Consider the following 25903-nt stretch of genomic DNA (forward strand, 5'->3'; position numbering starts at 1 on the left):
TCTCAAAGTATCAGAAATTTGGGAACAACACACTGCCGTTTGGATTGCCCAAGCTAAGACTCTGTTCGCAATTCAGAAAATCACTGAGCATGAAAGAAAATATTATGTTGTCACTGCAATGCCTCCAGAGTGGTGAGTCTCTTCCAAAACCCCAGAAGACAGTAAACACAAGGCTTTGAAAATGCTTTCCCTATAAATTTGAGTGGACTCTGAAAGACCCTGTCAGTTCCTTTCAATCCTGAGTTTAGGCAATGGACCACGTTTTGTCCCTTATGGGTGACCATCAGCTGTGGTTTCTTTTAGAGGGCTTTTCTGCAACAGCTACCTCAAGATTTTGGCATGGCTTTGACAAGGTTGACCATTAAGTAGTATTGCATTCTTATTAGAGACATAATGACAAAATATTTGCAGCCAGAGAACCTGTCTGTCCATTTTGTGCTGCTTCATATTCCATTTAATCATAAAAAATATCACTCAGACCTCTGCTATGACCGCTGTAGACAGGCTCTGCACTGAACATGCTGGTCCCTGGTCACTTTTCCACTAACACAGCTCCCCCAAGATATATAGCTGTGATGCTGCAAAACACTGTCTCTAATGGGAGCTGCCTGCTTTGAAAACCACAACAACAGTAGCAGTAATATTTAGGTTTACTATCATGTTTTAACGTTTTGTTGTTTTTTGAGGATTGAACACAGCTCCGTGCACCAGCTCTCACAGATCAGTAGATGTTTTTAACCAGCTCTCGCTGGAGTTTTCCACTCGCCCATAATTTTACAAGCTGCCATTAAAAAAAACTTTAATCTCTACTGCAGCTTGGAGATTTTACATGGTGACTGGCAAGACTGTCTTGCCTATCAGCACTCTGCAAGGTTTACACTTCAACTTTAGCCCCTACGTTAGGTAGCAGATTTGTCTAATGCAGTGGTTCTCGGTCCGTGTACATTTTATCAGTTGGATTCTTAGACTGAATGTAGAATGGGAGAAATAATAATGAAAAAAAAAACGTCTCGTTTGTTCGTATTCCGATTAAACACACAAAGACAGAAACGAGAAATCAGTTCGGTTTTTTTCTTGTTTTCTCGTTTCTGTCTCCAAAACGAATATACAGTTCATTATTTTGATTTGGAAGGGTGGGCAGGCTTAAAGCACTACTTTCACTTTATTGGTCCGTCTGAGCGATGAACTGTTCTTTAGCGGCTTGCCGCAGTTAAAATAAAAGTCTCAAACCGCTTATACGCCAGGGGCTCTGTGCGCAAGCACACGTGTATGTAATCATATGTTTTATTCCATAAAATATTATTGCTATTAATTTATTTATTTTTGTCTTAACGTTTTTTTTATGTACATTTTTAATGAAATCTATGAGGGTTTTTGTTTGTATTTACATTACTCTCTGTTTTAATTATCCTTGTGATTGCAGCATGGATGTTAGGCTTATGTTAAATACATTTTATATAAAACATATATATATTATCAGTTTGTGTGAAATTACAGACCATGCGTTTGTTAGCATTATACTTTTATATGGGGTGGGAGATTGCATTTTATTTTTTATGGAAAATAAATTTATCATTAAATTAATTTTCACTTGTTGATGTCAAACCAACTTATAAAAGTACAGATATTAATTATTTTCACATTACGAGGCTTATTTTAATGAAAAGTTAAGTCATTTATTCTAGAATGATTATAATATCCCGCGTAGCAGGCGACTCCGATCCAGATCCGTTTTTCCTCCGGCACATCCACGTAACTGTCAGCTACGGTTAGCGGATACAATCGGGATCCAGTCCGGGTTCTATTTGTGATTCTAATCTCTGATGTGTCACTGATTTGCGGCCGCACCTGGCCTGGAGTCATTGGGCGGATGGAAGGCGCACTCAACTGACTCAACGGTCACTCCACCAGCGCTGTTTCAGACTTTTTCGGTTCTCTGACACGTTAAGTGAGTAACAATCGGATTTTTGTTTATTTAACTGTTTATAATCGCCCTTTACCATATGAACTGCTTAAGAACGACCAAGTCTCATAAAATAAAGATTGCGAACCACATTTTTAATGTGGTTTAACATCTTCCAGATGTTTAAACGCAATGTTAGCTATGCTATCTATCGAGGCTTTCCAAAATTAGCTTTATTGCTAATAAAAAACGACAATAATATCTCTGAACTTAGCTACTTCGTTAAAAATAATTAAAAGCAGCAAAGATATATTAGTTAACAACTGCAAGTTGTACATAATTTTTTCCTCTTTAAACAAAACAAAACAAAACCAAGCTCAGTAACATATTGCTAATAAGCAGCTTCACTTCAGTATTACAATTCAGTATTCAGTATTACAGTATTCACAATTCAGTATTATCATGTAAAATATTAAAAATATGTATTATAATAAAAATATAGTCTATATAATAAATAATTATTTAATATATTCCTTATACAAATTATTATTGCATGAAGCATACATTATACTCCTAACTTATATATCATTTTCAGGTGTTCTTTAGCTTGTTATCAAAGTAAAAGAAAAGAGCTGGGTTTTATAGCTTTGATTCTGGTCAGTGATAACCCCTTTCACAGTAGCCATAGAATTCATTTATTCATTATCTGTAACCGCTTATCCAGTTCAGGGTCATGGTGGGTCCAGAGCCTACCTGGAATCATTGGGTGCAAAGCGGGAATACACACTGGAGGGGGCGCCAGTCCTTCACAGGGCAACACAGACACACACACATTCACTCACACACTCACACCTACGGACACTTTTGAGTCGCCAATCCACCTACCAACGTGTGTTTTTGGACTGTGGGAGGAAACCCACGCGGACACGGGGAGAACACACCACAGGAACGGGAATCGAACCCACAACCTCCAGGCCCCTGGAGCTGTGGTGACTGTGACACTACCTGCGTGCTGCCCCATAGAATTCACAATTATCCTATTTTGTGCTACAATTATTTTAAATAACATTGAAGTGAGCATTAATATGTCACTTTCTCTTTCTACAGGTAATGTTGAGAACTAATGTAAGACCTCCCTTAATCTCTGTGCACTACAGATGGTGTTGTCATTACAACAAGTATATGTAGTTTGTAGCTACAGGGGTTGGACAATGAAACTGAAACCACAATAATTTATTAGTATGGCGTAGGGCCTTCTTTTGTGGCCAATACAGCGTCAATTTGTCTTGGGAATGACATATACAAGTCCTGCACAGTGGTCAGAGGGACTTTAAGCCATTTTTCTTGCAGGATAGTGGCCAGGTCACTACATGATCCTGGTGGAGATGTTCAACTTCACTTTCATGTTCATCAAACCAATCTTTCACCAGTCTTGCTGTGTGTATTGGTGCATTGTCATCCTGATACACGGCACCGCCTTCAGGATACAATGTTTGAACCATTGGATGCACATGGTCCTCCAGAATGGTTCGGTAGCCCTTGGCACTGATGCGCCCATCTAGCAGGAGTATTGGGCCAAGGGAATGCCATGATATGGCAGCCCAAACCATCACTGATCCACCCCCATGCTTCACTCTGGGCATGCAACAGTCTGAATGGTACGCTTCTTTGGGGCTTCTCCACAACGTAACTCTCTCGGATACAGGAAACAGTAAGCATGGACTCATCAGAGAACAATACATGTTTCACATTGTCCACAGCCCAAGATTTGCACTCCTTGCACCATTGAAACCGACATTTGGCATTGGCGGACTGTTCTGGTGGAAACAGGAGAGTTGAGGTGCACATTTAATTCTGCTGTGATTTGGGCAGCCGTGGTTTAATGTTTTTGGAAACAATCCGGGTTAGCACCCGAACATCCCTTTCAGACAGCTTCCTCTTGCGTCCACAGTTAATCCCGTTGGATGTTTTTCGTCCTTCTTGGAGGTATGCTGACATTACCCTGGATACTGTGGCTCTTGATACATCACAAAGACTTGCTGTCTTGGTCACAGATGCGCCAGCAAGACGTGCACCAACAATTTGTCCTCTTTTGGACTCTGGTATGTCACCCATAATGTTGTGTGCTGTTGTGAAAAATAATTTTATTACTTTGTGTTAGTGGATAAATATCCTTAAATGATTAGTTAAAATTAAGCATTTACAATTGTGTGAAATCTTGTATCTTATATGTACTCATATGAATGATTAACCAGTATCTAGACATGCATTTAAACAAGTTTAGAATCTGCACACTAACTGGCATGTTGACTCAGTATCAGTACCTTTCTAAATTCTTAGACCTCTAACATTGAACAGATCTGCACTTAGGCTCACATAAATTACAACTGTTAGCCAAAAGGGGGAGTTGAACTTTAGGGCATCTCAGTGACCTTAAGTCCATTAGTGACTCCTCTGAATCTTGGTGACAGAAAAGGTGTGGGAAACAAAACCTACAGTGTCAGAAGGGCATGATGAGTGTTTTGGGGTCACAGGTGCATGGGAAACCTGCACGCGAGAAACATGAGTACTAACATGTCTAATTATGCATATTAATATATGTTAATCAGCCAGAAACGCCTTGCCACCAGGGTATACGTCATATCAGGTATAAAACTGTGGAGTCAGATGCGAAGAGTCAGAACTCTACTGGGAAGGCTATTAGACTTTCTTATGTATTAGTTCTCTTGGATCCAATAAATACTTTGATTTGCTTTGAACTTCACTCGACTGGTCTTTGTAACGCTTCCGGAACGAGCACGCCTCCCTGAGGAGGAAGGTTGTATTTTGGACCTTTTGGAGATCTTCTAAATTTTAATTACTTTGGGAACGGTCCAAAAGAACGTTTTAATTCTTCAGTGCATTGCAATATTTTGAGCAAAACTGTGCTCGTACCCTGCTAATTGAACCTTCACACCCTGCTCTTACTGGTGCAATGTGCAATTAATGAAGATTGGCCACCAGGCTGGTCCAATTTAGCCTACCACACTAAAATGACAGGTATTTCAGTTTCATTGTCCAACCCCTGTACTTTGTGGGTATTTTGTAGAGTTCCAGTTACTCATTGTAGCTCATCTGTTGTGGCACAATTCATCACTCTACACCTTCCAGCAGTGGAACCCACCATGGGTTTTCCATTCTCAGTACAGCAGTGACACTTACAAGACAGTGTTGGAGGTGGTGTTGACAGTGTTGTTCATGATGGTGTTGACAGTGGTGGTGGTGATGTTGATGTTCAAGAAGGTCTTTTGTAGTAATGTTCAGAATGGTTTTCTTGGTTATGTTGAAGGAGGTGTTTGTGGTGATGTTCACTGTAGTGTTTATGGTAATGATATAAATGTATCTTTCACAGAGGTGTTATTGAGGTTTTAAAATACATCAGTGTCATTGCTGTAGAAGTGGAAAAGTGCCCTGTGGTCTGAAAAATCAAAATATAAATTAAAATCGATTCTACATCCTCTGGGCAAAAGAGGAGAGGAACCATCCAGCTTGTGGTAAATGCACAGTTCAAATGTTAGCATCCATGATGGTATGAGGGGGCATTAGTGTACATGGCATTGGTGAATTGCACATCTGTGAAGGCAATGTTAATGCTGAACGATATTTACAGATTTTGGAGCAACATGCTGTCATCCAGACAACATCTTTATCATGGAAGGCCTTGCTTATATCAGTAAAACAAGGCCAATGAACATTCTGCATGGGTTACAACAGCATGGCTCCTGGGTAAAAGAGTCCGGGAGCTAAACTAGTCCAGACCTGTCACCAACTGAAATTCTCTGGTGCATTATCAAATGAAAAACACTATAACTGAGACCCTGAGCTGATGAGCAGCTGAAATCTTGTAACAAAAAAAATAAATCAGAAACAGTTCACTTTCAATGCTACAGCAACTGGTCTCCTCATTCTCAAACGATTACAGAGTGTGATATAACCCAGTGGTAAACATGCCCCTTTCCCAACGGTTTTGGAACATGTTGCTGGCATCAAATTCAAAACAGGCAAATATTTTAAAAAAAAATACATCAGCTTAACATCTATTAAGTTTATATCTATTAAGTTTAATATATATATATATATATTTGTCTATGAACATGATAATAAAATACGTTACTTCACTGTTTACCAAATCAAGCCTTGTAGCATGAAAGAAATAAATATCTGTTTTTCTGTGTTTGACATCATTAGGTCCAATAACGTGAGAGTTTAATAGATTTATTTGATCATAATAATCATTATAAAATTAATGACTTTTTCACCATAATAAGCCTTGTAATGTGTAAAAAAAATATATATCTCTGTACATTTGTAAGATGGTTTGAAATTATTAGGTCCAATAACCAAAGAGTTATTTTGTTATTTTAATCATTATAAAATAAATGCCTTAATTTTTCACCAAATTAATGTGTAAGGCTAACCTTGTAATGTGTGTAGAATAAATATCTGTATTGTTCTGTGGTGGTTTGACATCATTAGGTCCAATAACGTAAGAGAGTAATAGATTTATTTGGTTGTTTTAATCATTATAAAATAAATGACTGAATTTTTCACCAGAATAAGCCTCGTAATGCGTAAAGAATAAATATCTGTATTTTTCTGTGGTGCTTTGACATCATTAGTTCCAATGACATGAGAGATTAATAGATTTATATGGTTATATTAATTATAAAATTAATAACTGAATTTGGGTTGGTTTGATATCATTAGGTCCAATAACAATAGATTTATATTTTTATTTTAATCATTATAAAATAAATAACACAATTATTCACCAAAATAAGCCTTAGTATGTAAGGAATAAAATTGTGTGCATTTCTAAGTTGATGTGACATTAGGTACAATAAGGAAAGAGATTAATAGAATTGTTTGGATTGTGCAACACTCCCCAATGCTGGAACTGGGCACGGGCAAAAACAGCGATAATTGTCTGCGTTTCTGGCTTAAGTAACAGTTTAAGTACATTTTTGTAAATAAAGTCTGTGGATGTAATTTTTTGGTTTCTTTTGTTACACCAGGAATATGCCATTGTACCAGTAAATATGTGTTTGGTAACTGGCAAAAAAGCGGAATTCCGAATCTCAAACGAATGTTGAATATGAAACTAACATTACCGCAGTCCGAGAGCTGGTAAAAACTAGCTTTATAAACCAGACTCTGATAGTGAATCAGAGAAGCAGATGATTGGAGCAGCTTTATATTTGAACAGGCACCTTAATGATGGCTGAAAGAAGACCCACCTGGCTGAGAGAGTGCACAGGTAAGAGACACCGCTTTGGAATCTTGTACACTTTGTCAGTAAAAAAAAAAAAAAAAGGGGGAAGAAAATAAAGGGGAAAAAAAGTTTTGTCTTTGATTACTTTCCATAATTAATGTTCGCATAAATGCAGAGAAACTGAGAAGATTAAAAAATAGTTGGATCTCGCACCCAGAAACAGACCTGTGTAGTCTACCGATGGGCCAGGAAGTGTTTTATAGTCATTGAGTTGCTGACCATACCAAGCCATGGCCTTCAATTTGACTAAAGCACCTACAGGGGACACTATAGTTATTGTGGACATGTTAACTCCTGGGGCGACATGGTGGTGCAGCAGGTAATGTCGCAGTCACACAGTTCCAGGGACCTGGAGATTGTGGGTTCGATTCCCACTCCGGGTGGCTGTGAGGAGTTTCTGTTTTCTCCCTGTGTCTGCATGGGTTTCCTCCCACGGTCCAAAAACACATGTTGCTAGGTGGATTGGTGACTCAAAGGCGTGAATGTGTGTGTTGCCCTGTGAAGGACTGGTACCCACTCCAGGGTGTATACCTGCCTTGTGCCAAATGATTCCAGGTAGGCTCTGGACCCACCTGAACTGGATATGTGGTTACAGATAATGGATGAATGTTAACTCCCTCCTACGTCTCTTGTCCTAAAATTATACCTAGCTTGCTACTACATTGAGCTTATCAGTGCAATGGAAAAAGAATGTTTAATTAAGGTTAATGGCTTATGGACCGTGTCTTACATGCTTCAAATGCTCCAAACTGGCAAACAAGCAACCACTAATTAGCTCCTATCTCCCGCTGCAAAAGACAAACGTACTGAAATAGCATTACACCACAACATACACACACAGAGAGAGCATTGTTAAAAGTAAATAAACAGGAACTGCATTTTAGATATTGCTTAGTGAAGCGGTAAAAGACCAGGCACCAGAGGAGAACAGATTAGACAGGGTGTATTTGAGAGTGATCTTTTAGTGTAATGAATAAATGAGAGTGCAAAGGAGGTAAATGTGTGACATCTGATCATATCAGAAGGACAGAAACAACGAGAAAGTAAAAAGGTTAGGGACAATTGCGGGCCATTGCTTTTTAAAAGGTTATCAAACTCTAGGCAGCAGAGTGGCACAACATGTAGTGTTGCTGTCACACAGCTCCAGAGTCCTGAGGTTATGGGTTCGAGCCCTCCTGAGTGATTGTCTGTGAGGAGTTTGGTGTGTTCTTGTGTCCTCCCATAGTCCAAAAACACACACTAGTATGTGGATTGTCTACTTAAGTGTCCATAGTTGTGAGTGTGTGTTGCCCTGCGACAGACTGGTGACCCCTCCAGGGTGTGTTCCCACCTTGTACCCTGTAATTGCAGGTAGGTTTGGGACCCACTGCGACCCTGAACTGGAAAAGCAGTTACAGACAATGAATTAATGAATAACCTCTTTAAAGTAAGAGAAGCAAGAATCATAGAAGACCCACTTGTCTGCAAACGTTTTGGTAAAAACAAGAAGCCTTCAGAAAGCATTATTTTCAGTGGTATGCTTAAGTTTTAACATATTACATGAGCACATATGATAATGTGATGCTGTGGATTTGTTTGTGTGTCTATGTCTCTGTGTATGTCATAGATGACAAGAGACAAACTTGCACATGATAACGCAATATTCATGCCTTGAAATAATCTGTACACTTATGCTCAGAACAAGTGGAAAAATTACTTTGTACAGAATATGCCTATAGCATAACACATATGCCTTAGCCTTCTTGGTTCTTTTGACATTTGATGAATGGAGCTGGGGCATGAAGAATGAGGAGGGAAGGACTGACTGAGAGGGCTGCTATTATAGCAAAATATATATCTACAGTATGTGCAAACATTTGTAGACCTATTAGAAAATGTAGCTAGCTTAAGATGAACCCATTATGTACAGACAGTAAAAACATCATCAAGAAACATGAAAGGAAATGTGGCAGCAGCTGCACATAAACCACATGGAACCACAGGAACAGACCCTGGAAAGGGCACCAGTCCTTCACAGGGTGATATGGGTATATATATATATATATATTCTCAGCAAAGAAAGAGGGCAGCTGACAATGTTTGAAACAACGGCACGTTCCACACAGAAGAGGAAAGATGAAAGGAATTTATCTTCATTTCTTTTCTGAGCACACAATGAACCAAAGGGAGGTCAAGGGGACAGCAAACTCTAAATGACCTCAAAAAAAAAAAAAAACAGAGAGAGAATAGTATTCGTAGGTTATCCAGAGGCTATAGACAGAGTTATGGCTGAGGACCTCCTTACAGTCAGATGACTACAATTTTAATATCATTGTCCTCACTTGGCACTCTTATTAGGAACTGCTAGGAGGCCTGAGGAGAACATAATAAGACACCCACATGGTCTCTGTAGTGATCAGGGATTACATCCAGCTAATGACCCTCTTGTTTTAACTTCAGGTGAACCAGCAGAGGCAGCACACAACAAACCCATTAAGACAAGATGTAACATTTTGAAACCTGCGAAACACATTAAAAACCTCTTCAGTCACTGATTTTTCGAAGTGCAAAGTTCATATACAGTCGTCTGCATTAATTAATTTTTGTCCTTGTTCTTCATTCTAGCATGATTCAGCATTGACATCTACAGGGCTGAATTTTGGCTTCTCAGATGTGTATTTTCATGTGTAGACTCGTATTAATTAAAATGATTATGAAATCAGGCGGCATGGTGGTGCAGCAGGTAGTGCCGGAGTCCCACTCCGGGTGACTGTCTGTGAGGAGTTGGCGTGTTCTCCCTGTGTCTGCGTGGGTTTCCTCCGGGTGCTCCAGTTTCCTCCCACGGTCCAAAAACACACATTGGTAGGTGGATTGCAGATTCAAAAGTGTCTATAGGTGTGCATGAATGTTGCTCTGGGAAGTACTGGCACCCCCTCCAGGGTGTGTTTCTGTCTTGCGCCCAGTTATTCCGGGTAGGCTCTGGACCCACTGTGGCCCTGAACTGGATAAGCGGTTAAAGATAATGAATGAATGATTATGAAACCTTTGTTGACAAATTACCTACTGAATTGGACAGATGCTTGTTAATTAGTATACTTGTTTATTGTTAATACAGGGAAAGAGGGAGGTATTCAGAATAGCTTTGCAATGTGTTTGCACGTTTCTCACTTAAATAGCAATAGCTATGGCCTTCGGAATAATAATGTACAAACTTTACTTTTTTATGTATTTACAAGGCCTTGTGGACTTCTAGGAGACCTTTGCAGAATAGATGGTCTCTCAGTGATATCTCTGCTATGAACTCTGACTCAGTTCACTGGGGTTGATATGCAGAGTTACTGTGGCCCATACAAATGGATCCACAAGATTCTCCTTATTATTATTTTTTTTAAATATCCCAGTCCAGATAAACTTGAAAACTGAATCTAGATCTTAAGTGTTCAATATAAATTTCTAATACAGCATCTTAAATGTATTCTTATGTGGGAATCTGAAATCTACTTCTATTTGCGTTGGGTACATTGTAATTTTATGACTTACATAATTCATTATATAGGGCCTGAGGAGCTATTTGCATTCAGCCAGTGACATGCATTCTCTGTGACAGTCTTTCTAAAAGCTCAGTTTTCTTAATCATGAGAACACTGACAATGGAGTATTCAAAAGAATCCACATTGGAGAGTTTAAACCTAAACTGTTTTTAAAATAAATGGATTTGTGTGGACAGGGCCTGAGAATGTAAGTCTGAGAGAGAGAGAGAGAGAGAGCCATAACCCATTGCAATTTATGCCAGTGTAAAATATTCTTCCCTTCTGATGCTTGACTTCTAAAAATAATCTTAGAATTTATTTATTTATCCTAACTGATTTTATTTGCCTTGTTTATTGGATACATATCAATAGAGTTAAGACAGAATAGGATGTGTGTTATTGCAAACCTTCACATGTTATTTGTGCTAACACATAATCTCAAGCATCCCCTTGGATTTCACACATCACTCCTGCAGACTAAAGAAAAAAGTGGAAAGCAAACAGGTACTAATATTGTATCAAACAGCCCAAACCCAGTCTCTGTTTCCACATGTTTATATTCCAACAGCTATTCATCAATCCCATGAATTTCAGTCTAGGAGCTAAAATCCAAATACTACTATATGCAAGCCAACAATCTCTGACCTAAACTGAACTCTTCAAAATATGTGATCAGTGAAGTTTTTGTGGTTAGGTTTCTTTGACATTACTCGCTCATAGTTTGAGTAATTGATGCTGGTCTAATGTTGGGACCCCCACAGGACCACCACAAAGCAAGTATGATTTAAAACCCTCAGTGTTAGTGCTGGACTGAGCAAAGTCCACCAACCCAAAACATCCAGCTAACAGCATCCTCTGTCTAATGATGGACTAGAGGTGTGCTACTCTCTCTGACTTTACATCTACAAAGTGGACCAACATGGTAGGTGTGTCTAACAGAGTGATCAGTAAGTGGGCACAGTTTTTAAAAAAACTCCAGCAGCAGTGCTGTGTCCGATTGCACTTGTCCAGTGACATTCTTGGGGGTGATGTTAATAAGACAGAATACACCCGCTTGCAATTTTCAGTTTTACAGACATATATATATACAGGGGTTGGACAATGAAACTGAAATACCTGTCATTTTAGTGTGGGAGGGTTCATGGCAAAATTGAACCAGCCTGGTGGCCAATCTTCATTAATTGCACATTGCACCAGTAAAAGCAGAGTGTGAAGGTTCAATTAGCAGGGTAAGAGCACAGTTTTCCTCAAAATATTGCAATGCACAAAACATTATGGGTGACATACCAGAGTCCAAAAGAGGACAAATTGTTGGTGCACGTCTTGCTGGTGCATCTGTGACCAAGACAGCAAGTCTTTGTGATGTATCAAGAGCCACGGTATCGAGGGTAATGTCAGCATACCTCCAAGAAAGACGAAAAACATCCAACAGGATTAACTGTGGATGCAAGAGGAAGCTGTCTGAAAGGGATGTTCGGGTGCTAATCCAGATTGTATCCAAAAAACATAAAACTGCGGCTGCCCAAATCACGGCAGAATTAAATGTACACCACAACTCTCCTGTATCCACTAGAACTGTCCGTTGGGAGCTCCACAGTGTCAATATACACAGCCGGGCTGCTATAGCCAAACCTTTGGTCACTCATGCCAATGCCAAACATTGGTTTCAATGGTGCAAGGATCTTGGGCTGTGGACAATGTGAAACATGTATTGTTCTCTGATGAGTCCACCTTTACTGTCTTCCCCACATCCGGGAGAGTTACGTTGTGGAGAAGCCCCAAAGAAGCGTACCATTCAGACTGTTGCATGCCCAGAGTGAAGCATGGGGGTGGATCAGTGATGGTTTGGGCTGCCATATCATGGCATTCCCTTGGCCCAATACTTGTGCTAGATGGGCGCGTCACTGCCAAGGACTACTGAACCATTTTGGAGGACCAATGGTTCAAACATTGTATCCTGAAGGCGGTGCCATGTATCAGGATGACAATGCACCAATACACACAGCAAGAATGGTGAAAGATTGGTTTGATGAACATGAAAGTGAAGTTGAACATCTCCCATGGCCTGCACAGTCACCAGATCTAAATATTATTGTGCTACTTTGGGGTGTTTTGGAGGAGCAAGTCAGGAAACGTTTTCCTCCACCAGGATCACATAGTGGCCTGGCCACTATCCTGCAAGAACAATGGCTTAAAATCCCTCTGACCACTGTGCAGGACTTGTATATGTCATTCCGAAGACTTATTGACGCTGTACTGGCCACAAACGGAGGCCCTACATTATACTAATAAATTATTGTGGTCTAAAACCAGTTTCAGTTTCATTGTCCAACCCCTGTGTATATATATCCAGATTCATTCATTCATTCATTGTCTGAAACAGCTTATCCAGTTCAGGGTCACAGTGGCTCCATAGCTTACCCAGAATCACTGGGCGTAAGGCGGGAACACACCCTGGAAGGGGTGCCAGTCTTTCAAAGGCTGATCTTAACCAGATTCTTCAGAACAAACTAACTGTTGTACAATACTGATACTGAGACTGTTGTTAGGAATTGAGAGGAAATGTTGAAAATATTTCCATACATAGGCTTATTCAGTACATTTCTGTTTGCAGAATTGTTTGGTCTTTAGACTGAGAAAAATCAAGTAGTTATCTGATCTCACAGCTTGGGTTATCAATATATAGGTTGGTAATGCCCCAACGTAGCAAACATTCTACAGTAGCAAAGGATGTTATTGGCCGGTTTTACAGCTATCAAGAAAAATATTTTACAAGATAGATAGATATATAGTTTGGTAATCAAGTTTTTAACTCATATATCAGTTAACTTAATATATCAGTGTGGTCAGCACGAGTGTGCCTAGACTGCAAGGAGACCCAGGGCTTAGCCCCAAGAAAAATGTAGCTCTATCAAATCTTTACCAAATGTTTTTAAGGTCAAACCCAGCAAGAATTCAGATCTTACTATGAGGGGCTTTGGTTTAATAGTACAATTCTACTAAAACTGCATAAATGAATATGTTGCACATGTAAATTTACTTTGAGATTACTTTAATATGTAAGTACTTAATACACTCAATAGCATGATGTAAACAAAAACAGAAAAACACAGGCCATTTTTGCTGCATTCAGAAAAAACTGCAGTACCGTGCATTTGTGCTAAATACACTAAACCAGGAGTGTCAGACTCAGTGAGTAGCGTGCCACATTACCCTCAGGTCAATGTCAGGTACGGGCCTGGCCACAAAAGCTTTAATCAATAATATATCAGCAACTCCTCTTAAGCATTTCAATTTATCCACATGGTGCATGTGAATTCACAATTTCAACATATAAAACGGGGCGGCACGGTGGCGCAGCAGGTTGTGTCGCAGTCACACAGCTCCAGGGGCCTGGAGGTTGTGGGTCCGATTCCCGCTCCGGGTGACTTTCTGTGAGGAGTTGGTGTGTTTGCATATTGGTAGGCGGATTGGCGACTCAAAAAGTGTCCGTAGGTGTGTGTGTGTGTGTTGCCCTGTGAAGGACTGGCGCCCCCTCCAGGGTGTATTCCCGACTTGCGCCCAATGATTCCAGGTAGGCTCTGAACCCACCGCGACCCTGAACTGGATAAGCAGTTACAGGTAATGAATGAATGAACATACAAAACAGATGTATGTGCAATTCATTATAACAAATATAGCTTAATGTTTAATAAATGGAATATCTCAGACTTATTACGACGTATACGTTTTAGGTCCACGGCATTGAAAAAAAAATAATTATAATAATATAATAGATAATATTCTGAGAATAAAGTCAGAATTCTAAGAAAATCTCGGAATAATTGAGTAAAAAAGGTCTGTATAATTTAGAGAATATAAGAATATTTAGAGAAACACTGTTTGGGTTATTATTTATTATAATATTTAGACAGACAGACTAAGTCTTTGCACCATGAGTGAATTGTGAAAGAAGCAGTCAGTGAAGTGAACAGAATTATTTATTAAATGCATTCACACGACATGACAACCCCATCAGTGCAGCTCCTGACTGCAATGCATAAGGCTTTAGTTTATTGTACAAGTGCGAGCCATATGGAGCCTCTTGGGCACGCCGGACATCTACTCGCTCTGCATCAGTCATTTTCGTGGTCATTAACTGTATCCTGTAAAACTACATGCTTTCTTCTGAATAAACAGGTTCATGCTACGATTCAGGGTGTAAATACTAATCACAGTCTGGTCCTGAAATGGTAGAGAATTGAGTGTTTACTCCTGAAATCTATACCATAGTATGATCTAAGCAACACGCTGCATTCCACAATTACACTGTGTTTGCCCCATTATATGTGAGGCAAATTATTCCAAGATTTTTCTCAGAATTATTTCAAATTTTTTTGCACAGAATTATTCCGAGATTATTCTTAGACCTCTGACTTTATTCTCGGGAATCTTATTTTTATTTTTTCAATTCCGTGGCCCTAAAATTTCTTCGTAGGTTATTAAAGTAAGAGTAAAACCGTATTTCAGTGCAGTTTATCTAGGAGTGACTTTGACTCCATTGGCTGCATCACTAAATGATGGACAGATAACTCTGGCTGCTGATTTGCTAAATAAGTGACCACCAATGAGAAGCACGTTCTCTCGTGCTGTGGAACATCATATTAACAGTTTCACCTCAGAAATACGGAATAAAACACTTCCCATATCGTTTCCAAACAGAACACGGCTTTTAACAACCAAATACGGGGCGGCTGGCCCCCAATCATGTCCCGTAGCACTCCAGTCTGAAAGGAAAGTGTGTCCACGAAGGTGAACTAGCACTCGCGGGGAATTAGCTCTTGCTGGCTGGGTGGGCCTTGGTCTTGGGAAGGCTGCGGTAGCGGTAATAACATGGAAAAGCATCTGCATCTTACGTTCGAGTGATGCTGGCACATGCCAGTGACATCGGCACCTTATGTACGGGTGACAGTGGCATATGCCATTGAAATCGGCCTCTTACATTCAGGTGACAGTAGCATATGCCAGTGGTATCGGTTTTTATTTTGGTGACAGAGGCATATTCTGATGACATTGACATCCGTTTTTACATTGTAGCTAGCTAGCTAACATGCTACAAACATTCATTCATTCATTATCTGTAACCGCTTATCCAAGTCAGGGTCACGGTGGGTCCAGAGCCTACCTGGAATCATTGGGCGCAAGGTGGGAATACACCCTGGAGGGGGTGCCAGTCCTTCACAGGGCAACACAGACACACACACATTCACTCACACCTACGGACACTTTGGAGTCGCCAATCCGCCTACCAACATGTTTTTGGACTGTGGGAGGAAACCGGAGCACCCGGAGGAAACCCACGCGGACACGGGGAGAACACACCAACTCCTCACAGACAGTCACCCGGAGCGGGAATCGAACCCACAACCTCCAGGTTCCTGGAGCTGTGTGACTGCGACACTACCTGCTGCATGCTACAAACATAGCATCCCATATTCGCACACAGTCCACTATCGCTATGTGATATATGGAAAATTGAACTACAAGCTTTTCCCATTCTAATATCACGATATGTCTGCGTCAGGCACAAAAAGCCAAGATCTGAAAAGTAATTTATAGGTACCAGTATGGCAAGTCGTTTTAACATTAAACAGCTTCTATCTTTAATTAAAAACTGGATATCTCCAACAGAGTTTTGATTAGTGACAATTATATTTTGACTAGTCAGAATCACAATTTAAGTTATCTGCATTTACAATCTGACTAAGAACATTAATTTAAGATATATTTTGCTTAGTCGAATTTTCTTTTATGATGCATCTAATGACCTCAGCGAATTTGTCATCTGGTGAGTCATAAATCCTGAATTAGTATTAAAGATATCTTAAAATCAAATTTGACTAGTCAAATATACATTTTCAGATATCTGAATTCATTGTGTGTATTCGTCCCCCCATGTGCCGCAACGGTTGCCAGGTGTGTTCACTTTAACCGAATTTGGGCTTATTTCTTTGTAAAGTCGCTTACATCGTAATAACACCAGCCGATGCTTCATCACTGAGAAATGTTTATAAGTTTATTTACATGTCAGGGACTGGGGGAATACAGAAAAAATCTACAACGCTGAAGTTGGCTTCTTATTCGCCAGCTTCTTATTCAGATATTCTGTTCCACCTTAAATGATGCAGTAATTGCATTCTGTCGCCAATAGATGGCATGACCATACCGTGGAAATATTACACGTTTGGCTTATTTTCGTGGGTATTATTTTCATGCCCAAAAAGGCAATAACATTTTAGAAACAAGCTACAAAAAGCAACCCACGACTAAATATTTGTAAGTGACTTTACTGCAAATGTAAAACCAAAGGCCACTATACTATGCAGACCAGGCAAAATTTACATGACGCTAAAATGGGCTATGTATGTCAGCTACGCTTTGACTAGTCAGAATTATCATTTAAGATATCATATACTCCTAAACTGGCGCTACAGATGAGATGTAAATTGTGCCACTGCGATGTATCACCTTACCGATGCACCACTAGGTGCTGGCACCTATAAATGACTTTCAGTTCTTGGCTTTTTGTGGCTGACGCAGACATATATCGAATGTAGAATGGGAAAAGCTTGTAGTTCAGTTATCCACAAACAAAGTGAAAGTGGACTGTGTGCGAATATGGGATGCTATGTTTGTAGCATGTTACTTGTTTGGCCTGTTTACATGCTAGTAGCATATGTGTGTTAGTTATAGCCTAAACATCCATGTGCTTAGCTCAGGGGTCGGCAACCTTTACTACTCAAAGAGCCATTTGGACTCGTTTCACATAGTAAAGAAAACACTGGGAGCCACAAAACCCTTTTGAAATTTTAAATGAAATAACAATGTGCATAACAGGGTTTTTTGCCTTTGTGCTATGTTTAAACAAACTATACTGTGTTACATTTATGAAATCAATGAATGACTGCAGAGAAAATGAAATAACATTTCTGCATGCAACAAAACATTTTTAACTCAGAAAAAAAGATGTTGGGTTGACGGTTTACTAAAATACTCAGTGTCTATTTGAGTCCTTGTAGTAATGGAAAAAAATGCCGAACTTAAATTATCCACTGGCAGCAAACAAAAATGCTGTCCTCTCTCTGCGTGCCATCAATATTTTACTGGCGCCATGCAGTCAGCTGTCAAAAAGTTCAAGAAACCGCACACTAGCGGCTGTCGCACATTGGAAGTTGTGACGTGTATTAAGAGCGACAAAAATATTTTAAATATTAAAATATTTTAGATGTTACAAGATCGCCATAATCTTCATAGAATTACATTTTGAAAAATGAACGAACCAAAATAAAATACATTTTAATTAAATACTCATTAATAATTTTCAAAAGCTGAGCCGCATCAGAGGGATCAAAGAGCTGCATGCGGCTCTGGAGCCGTGGGTTGCCGACCCCTGGCTTAGCTAAACTTAGACTACTGGTAGATGTTCAACAATGAATTGGAGTATATGCCAATGTAAAAGCGGATGCCAATTTCAACGGTATATGCCACTCTCACCTGAACGTAAGATACCGATTTCAACGGCATATGCCACTGTCACTATATAACGCCGTTGGGTTCTAAATGTGTGAACACGTGTGTTAACACGTTATTAAAATTTTGTGTGTTAACACGTACAATTTTGCCGCGATAACGTGACCAAAAATGACACGTTAACACGCTTCTTAAGGGTTTCGCCAATGGGAGGCCTCAAATCCGGGCGTACTTACATATTCATGATAGGATTTACATCATACACTGTAGCTGACACGAAACATAAATCCATTGTTAATGTAGTCCCTATGTTTCATCTGAATTATTCATAACATAGTGAGCTAAGCGCTGACCTATGGCCACGTAGAGCCCTACGTGAGCAATGTGAAGACAGCAATACTAGTAAGCTTATCCCCATGGCAACTGGAAGTTTATTTTTCACAATAAAAGAATCTGGTGTTTAATACCTGAAAATTTGTAAACATGCATATTATTATATAACTTAATTCATAACATGCTCTAAAGCTTTTCATAATTTTATATCAAACAAGCATCACTATTCTCTCACACTGTATGTGTGACACATACTGAGGCGTAATTCATTCACATTGATAAATTATGTGCATTCTTTTAATAGCATACTGCAAAATAAATACAGTGTCAATACAAACCCATAGTGAAATTTACTTTCCAGATTCTCCTCTTTCTGTAAACATGTATAATATGTTTAAAGATACATTAATTTACTCATGTTTTATTTAATTATGTGTATCTACTTTTATATATACAGTAAAAATTTGAGAGGTTAAAACTCCTTCAAAATGGAATTGAACCAAAAAATCTGAATTAAAAAATGGCTTTTTTCAGCAGTAAATTCTGTGGTGGTTGAAGTGAGGGGTTTATATATATATACAAAATCTCATAAAAAAACATTGTTCAGAATATTAAACACTGGAATCTTTCCGTTATTTGGTAAGTTAAGGCTTTATGTTGTTTCAGCAATAACGCAATACACCAGTAGGTGGCAGTAAAGAATCATGATTCACGGAATACACAAACGTAACGTGTTAACCCGTTCATAACGCGTTAACACGTAAATACCTTAGTGTGTTAACACGAAATTATACGCTACGTGTTAACACGGAGAATCCAACACGTTTAGAGACCAGCGGCGTTCCATACTGTCACCCATACGTATGGTGCCGATGTCACTGGCATGTGCCAGCGTCACCCGAACGTAAGATGCCGATGCCTTTTCATGTTATTACTGCTTCTCGAAGGCTGAGTACCCTGAATAAAAACATTTTTCTTTAGAATATTTTGAATAATTTGGCGGGCCTGATTAGAGCGATAATTGGGACAGATCTGGTTTCATAATACAACTTTGGTGTTATAAAAGACCCGGGGCTAATATAAAAAGATCCAGGACTATAGCCCCGTAACCAGGGCCTAGGTACGCCCCCTGGTGGTCAGCCATTTCTGCCTCAAATGGAAGATTCAGACAGACAGGGATTCTTCTTATGTCATACCCTAGGAACCAAATTTGTGATCTTGAAGGGTTGGGCAGCTGAGGGATTGGTGGATAAAGAGGCAGGGTAATTGCATATTCATAGATATGCGCATACAGAGTGAAGGCGAAGGTGAAGAATTGCATATAGCATCTTTAGGGCATACGGTGATTTTCTTTTCTTGGAAATAACTTACAAATATTTAATTTGATGAGATTTATGGGAAATTTATGATCGTAGGGGGACTTTAAAGGGAGTTGGACTGTGGAACATCGTTCTCTGGAGGGATATAACTCATCTGATTGGCTTTTGTGATCCAGAGATAATATTCGCATCTCAGTATCTGACCTCATTAATGCTTAAACCAGAATGGGTAAACACACTGTAAATATCCTTACTGACGAATGACTTGATGAGCAGATGTCCACGAAGTTTTGGCCATAAAGTGTATTATATTCCCATGCTTTAAAGTCATGTTCTCGTTGTTTTTGATGAGAAAGGATGTAGCTTCTTGACATTGATAAGGGTCTATTATGAAGTGGAGGTCGATGGAGAATCGAAATATTGAACTGTAATCCAGTCCGACTTTGGGAACAGCTGGTAAAGAAATGATTAAAGGGGGCTGTGTGGTCGCGTTAAAACTCGCTGGACGCTGGAAGTGTGTGTGAGCGGAGCTTGTGGAAGGAGGCATGTCGGTGGTAGAGGAACGAGGGAAAAAATAACTTTAAAAGAGCGGGCTGTCGTGGTTCTTTCCGAGACTCGGCGCTGCTGTTGTGAGCGGTAACCGAAAGGAACCGAGCCGCGCCGCTCATTGCAGTTAAAGGTGAAGACAAATAGCCCTTATATAGTAATAATAACGAAGCTGGAAATATCACCACGCCTCGAATAGGCTAATAAATACAACGACGACAGCAGGAGAGTTAAAACACACCTCAGGAGACGGTTTTGTGAGGCGGTATGGACTGTGGAGGAGGAACTAGAGCAGCGGAGAGATAGCAGGTACGATATTCACACTTAAAACATGTCCGCTGTGGACGTGCGTGTACGTTTCTCCGTCAATTTTAGGTCTGTCGTCGGTAGCGGTGTGTTTGAGGCGGAAGGCACCTGTAGCCTGCAGCCCGCCTCCAAGAGAAAAACTTCCCGTAATTTACTGCATTTAAAGCGACTGGAATTGCACTGAAACTGCCCGTTCTGTCTCATGTCTTTACATTCGTTTTCCACAGGTAACACAGCTCTGTAGTAAAGACTACAGTCGCCTGGGGTCGTTCTCTTACGTCAGGCCTAAAGCATGTTTTCACGTTGTATTAATAGTCTTTACTTAGGACGCTGTTTGTTCTGTGTTTGTGTGGTGTTAATGTCCTGTGAGAACCTTTTGAATCCTACTGTGAGATTTTAGCAAGGCATTGCCATAAACACCTGGTATAAAAGAAGGTATGCGAACAATGTACCCGCGGTGGGAGGGTGACAGTTAAAAGGAAGGGCGTGGTCACGAGCCACGTGTGTGTGTGTGTGTGTGTGTGGACTAAAGTTGCCCATAGGTGTGTCTGAATACTGTTAAGCTGTAGCTTCGGTAGGATTTGATCAACGGTTATAATACAGGTGTGGTATCCTGTGAAAATAAATAATCAAGAGATATTTTCTTTTTATTATTATTATCATTCGTGAATTAAATGATTTTCCTCTTTAGTTCATTACTTAAACCCATGAACATTCTTTTATAATACATGGCTGAAGTTTAACTGTACATTTTTATTGTACAGACAAGTGCCCAGTAGGGGGCACGACTACTGACGTGCAGGCTGACCAATTAAATGTTTACAGAGAGGGTTATCAACCAATAATGGCAGCTCTACAGTCAGACCGTCCAATCCGAAGATTTTAGGCTATTTCACCACACCCCTTTTCACTCAAGCGAACCAGAGTGGGGAGGGCGGGACTAGTTTGTGAACGAAACGCTTATCCAAACTCTATGTAAGCTCTAGAAAAACAAAACGTTTGTGAAATTCCGCCTGTACATTTTTTAAGTCTATAAAAGAGGACGTCTGGTCACCCTAACTACAGGACCATAGCACTTTCAATCTGTGTTTACTCATGCAGTTAGGGCTGTCCTGAATTCTGAGTCTACATCTATAGCAAAAAGTAACTCAAAATTATCTACCTATGGAGCAGGAATACAGCAAAATCTTCTTGGTTCATGTTTTTAAAAGTTTAGAAGTATATTGTTTATTTAAAAACCATTTGCCATTTCTCTGCTGTGAGCAGAGGAAAAGAAAGCCTAGCATACTGGGCCAAGACCCTTTGTTTAGTTTTTACTTTTTACCCCTTTACAGACACAGGGACATTAAACCAGTTTTAAGCACACATACTTAGTGAAGAGCAGCAAATGGTGAGGACTCATACTCAAAATGTTTATTAAAATGTGAACGTTGCTTTTTCAAAGTGGCTCTCTTCCTTTCCCTTGTCTAAGAACACATGCATCTATATATTAGCACTTAGTCCCTGCTTCTGTCGTCACCCTCCCCTCTGCTGTTTGCCAGCGGCTTGAAATCCCCACCTCCTATTTAAAATCCTAATTTACAGGATTGGTTCCTGAGGTTAATGATGTAAGAAACCCTGGCTGTCTGAATTTGCCTGCTTGAGACTGTCTTTAGAACACTGCGGTTTCAAAAGGGAACTGCTCAGCCGTGACACTGACTGATAATTTACCCCATGATACATTTAATAAACAAAATTATTTAGTAACAGTATGCAAATATTTTAGTGTGCATTTTTTTTACATTTTGTGCACTATTCATTGCATCTAAAAGCTACTTCACAAAATAATTACATATGAAATAACATGACAATGAAAGGAAATGTTTGGCCTATATTTTATCATATTGTAAGGTTAATCAGTACTGAAATAACCTTTTTCCAGTGTTGTGAATGTTCAGTGTTGTGAATGTTCTCTTTGCACAGAAAAAAATATATTACATTGATTTAGCATTGCTGACAGTAAAAATTATAAGATATATTTTCACTGATGATTTTGGATAATAAAAAAATGATGCTATTTCATGTTTCAGACATTGCAATCTCTGGTTCCTGTTACCTGCACTTTAAAAATATCTGAGTTGGCTTCTCTACAATTCATCAGCTCACATTAACAGAATGACTTTGTTTATATGTCAGTGTTTGAATCACATGGTAACTGTGATCATCAGTAGATCTTGGCTTAAAATATAATGGTTAGCTTTAGATTTAGATTGAAATGTACTGTATATGTTAGATGAAAATTTAGCTGCATTTAATAAATGTTAAATTGAAATTTTAGTTCTTAATAATTTCAAGCTGAATAATTGTAAAGCGTCCACAGTGGAAAATGAAGCAGTACCTAAAAGTTTAATCAACGTTATACAGATCTAGTCTGATGTAACTGGCCTGTTTTCCTAGCTAAGCATTGTATAATTTGAAACAAACACACATGCTGTGTGAGGGAGGTTTCAGTGGTCTTTCACTGGTTGGAATGAATGAGGCATTCGGCTGTACAGTGGAGGCACTCTTCTGTTTTATGGCCTCTAGTGAATTGTGAGCATGTGATGTATATTTAGACCAGAAAAAAGTCTTCTCTGCTTTGTCTTCCTGAGGGATTCAGAAGGGGAAGAGGAAGAGAACTGTCTGCTAAGTTGCAGCTTGCCTGTATGTGGACAAACTTTGACCCCAAAACAAACCTCATGCTGCCATACCTCTCTCAAACTGTGACATGCCTCTCTCTCTCTCTCTCTCTCTCTCTCTCTCTCTCTTCTCTCTTTCTTCCTCTTTGCCTCATGTCCTGACATGTCAGGAACTGGGAGGGGAGGAGATAAAAGAGAACAAGAAAAACTGGTGAGCAGCTGTAAGAGCCAGAGAGTGTGTGTGTGTGTGTGTGTGTGAAAGAAGGAGGAGATTCCAATCCTGTCAGCATAATCTGTGAGACCTGCTAAAAGGAAAAAAGGAGACAAACAGGGGAACATAAGAGAAAGCAGTAAGAGACTAATTGAAATCGAAGACCACAGGGAGCACATTAAGGAAGGAGCAAAGAGGGACAAAGAGATCAGTATCTCAGATAAAGTAAGATCTACTTTCATTTCAATTTCCTTCTATATGATTTCATCTAATTCTCTTTGTCACTTAACTTCAGTGTGGTTGTTACTTGTATGGTTTATTTATATGAAACAATATTGGCATAGGTAATTTTATATATTAGATTATGGTAAAAAAACAAAGTTCTTAACTCACTCGGCTTTAGGGCAGTATTATCCATTGACTCTTCTATAGAAGATTTCATTCATTCTTGTCATTCAATTTAACACAAGCACACATCATATCAGGAGAACTGTAAAACAGCAATAACTACAGAGATTGTCCGCTGGAACAGTAAGGTGGCTGCTTTACACAGCTTTATGGACCTAAAGGCTTATGTTTATTGTGTCCTTTCAACAGGCAGCATGACGAGCCAGACTGCTAACGAATGCATATCCGAAATGCACCTGCAGGCAGGACCTGTCTGAAGACACACACTTATATCCTTCACAGCTGTGAGAAATTCATCCCTTTGAGTTCAACACTCTACAGTTCTCTATGCAAGTTTGTAAGAAAGAAATCGACCTGTTGGATGGTTCCAAAATGAGCACTTAACTCTTAGCAGCATCTTGATCTCTTGATCGTGCTGTTTCTTTTGTAGCATGGATCAAGATCCATTATTTGTGAGGGTTGCAATCACTCCATCCCTCCAGGCAAGATGAGGGGCTCTAATCCCAGCCTATTGCGAGGCCGGCGGTTCCACTGTCGGGAATGGGCCCTGGAGAAGCTGAAGAAGTGCTTGGAGGCGCGGGACGCCACCAAAGGGCCACACAATTCTGCACACTGCCCGCCAGGAGTCCTTGTGACAGGGGGCCCAGGCACAGGAAAGACAGCCTTCTGCACAGAGCTTGTGTGGCCCCAGTCAGAAGCAGGCAGAGCAGCCGGCCTGGCATCACGTTGCCTGGCTTGGCATTACTGCCAGCAAGAAGATGCAGACAGCATGGAAGTTTGGAGGTTTGTGCTCGGACTTGTGGAGCAACTCAGAGATAGTCCACTGCTGGCACCCAGCTACAAACACATATTAAGCAGCTCCTCTGTTACTACCAGCCTGGAGCCCATCCACTGCCAGCGAGACCCAGATGACACCTTTAAAAGGTGAGTGCTTCAGATAAGAGCTTGAAGTGTTTGTCCCAACGTGAACAGACCTGGCTTTGGAGAGCTATTCTCAAATATTTTTGATCGTTCAAATTTCACTTTCTCCGCGATAGACTGTTGCACACCTGCAGAAAACTGCTTTCCATTTTGAAATTATATTTTCCTTCCCTGTTTAATTGCATTAAAAATATATCAGACAGATTGACATTCATTTATATTGTTAGCAGTGAGATCTTAGAAGGTCCGTGAGGCCAGCATGAATGCAATTTTATGACAGGTTTTCTTAAGTAACAATGCTTGGAATGCTTTTTGAAGGCATTAAATTACCTTAGTTTAAGTGGAATTTTTAAAAGATATTGTTCAGACACAGTTTGGTTTCAGACCAAGATTAAGCCTAATTTCAGATTTTATTTCATTTATACTTCAGATTTGTGTCCACCATCTTTTGAATGGGATATTTCCACATGAATTTGGCTCGGGTTTGCAGGAAATCCTGTTTCATGTAGCACAAAATAAATGGCAAGTTTACTCATTTTATCCACACAAAAGCTAGATTAAAGTAACATAGCAAGGTATCTAGTTTGCTAAAATTTACATCCTAGCTTGTTGGCTTACTAATGACTCAGTATTCAGTAAATTCTCTCCACTGTAATGACTAGCTAGTTAATACTAGTTACTGGGAGACTGAGAGACTCCTTTATTTATTTATTTATTTTTATCTATACTCATTTCTTAATCGGCCTAATTGAGTGGGGGGTCTATGATGGCCTTCTTCCCCATTACCCTGATTATAATCAATTAATTCTCTTGAACATTTATTTAACTGTCAAAATTACAAAGAAAAGATAGTTTTCATTGATTAAATTGATTTTAAAGTCATTTAAAATTTGATGCATGCTAAAGCTGGAACAGGCAAAATAAATGTGACTTTCCTTGTGTTCGAAATGGCTCCCTTTGCACTATTCTC

General features: G+C 39.6%; 1 protein-coding gene across 6 annotated transcripts in view; it reads left to right on the forward strand.

Moving 5' to 3' along the window:
• The first annotated feature begins 1832 nt into the window (after positions 1-1832).
• Positions 1833-25903, forward strand: part of ankrd50l (ankyrin repeat domain 50-like) — a 45741-nt gene continuing 21670 nt past the window's right edge. Inside the window, exons 1-4 of one of the 6 annotated variants that reach the window (XM_066686477.1) lie at positions 1898-1948; positions 23659-23829; positions 24202-24349; positions 24443-24936. In XM_066686477.1, coding sequence (XP_066542574.1) covers positions 24230-24349; positions 24443-24936 — 614 coding nt within the window. In that variant the 5' untranslated portion in view covers positions 1898-1948; positions 23659-23829; positions 24202-24229. Of the gene's footprint in view, positions 1949-20425; positions 20740-23655; positions 23830-24201; positions 24937-25903 lie in introns of those variants that run through there. The other 5 variants (XM_066686475.1, XM_066686476.1, XM_066686478.1 and 2 more) reach the window with 5 other exon arrangements.

This window comes from Hoplias malabaricus, chromosome 12, assembly GCF_029633855.1.
Source record: "Hoplias malabaricus isolate fHopMal1 chromosome 12, fHopMal1.hap1, whole genome shotgun sequence".
Taxonomy (NCBI): Eukaryota; Metazoa; Chordata; class Actinopteri; order Characiformes; family Erythrinidae; genus Hoplias; species Hoplias malabaricus.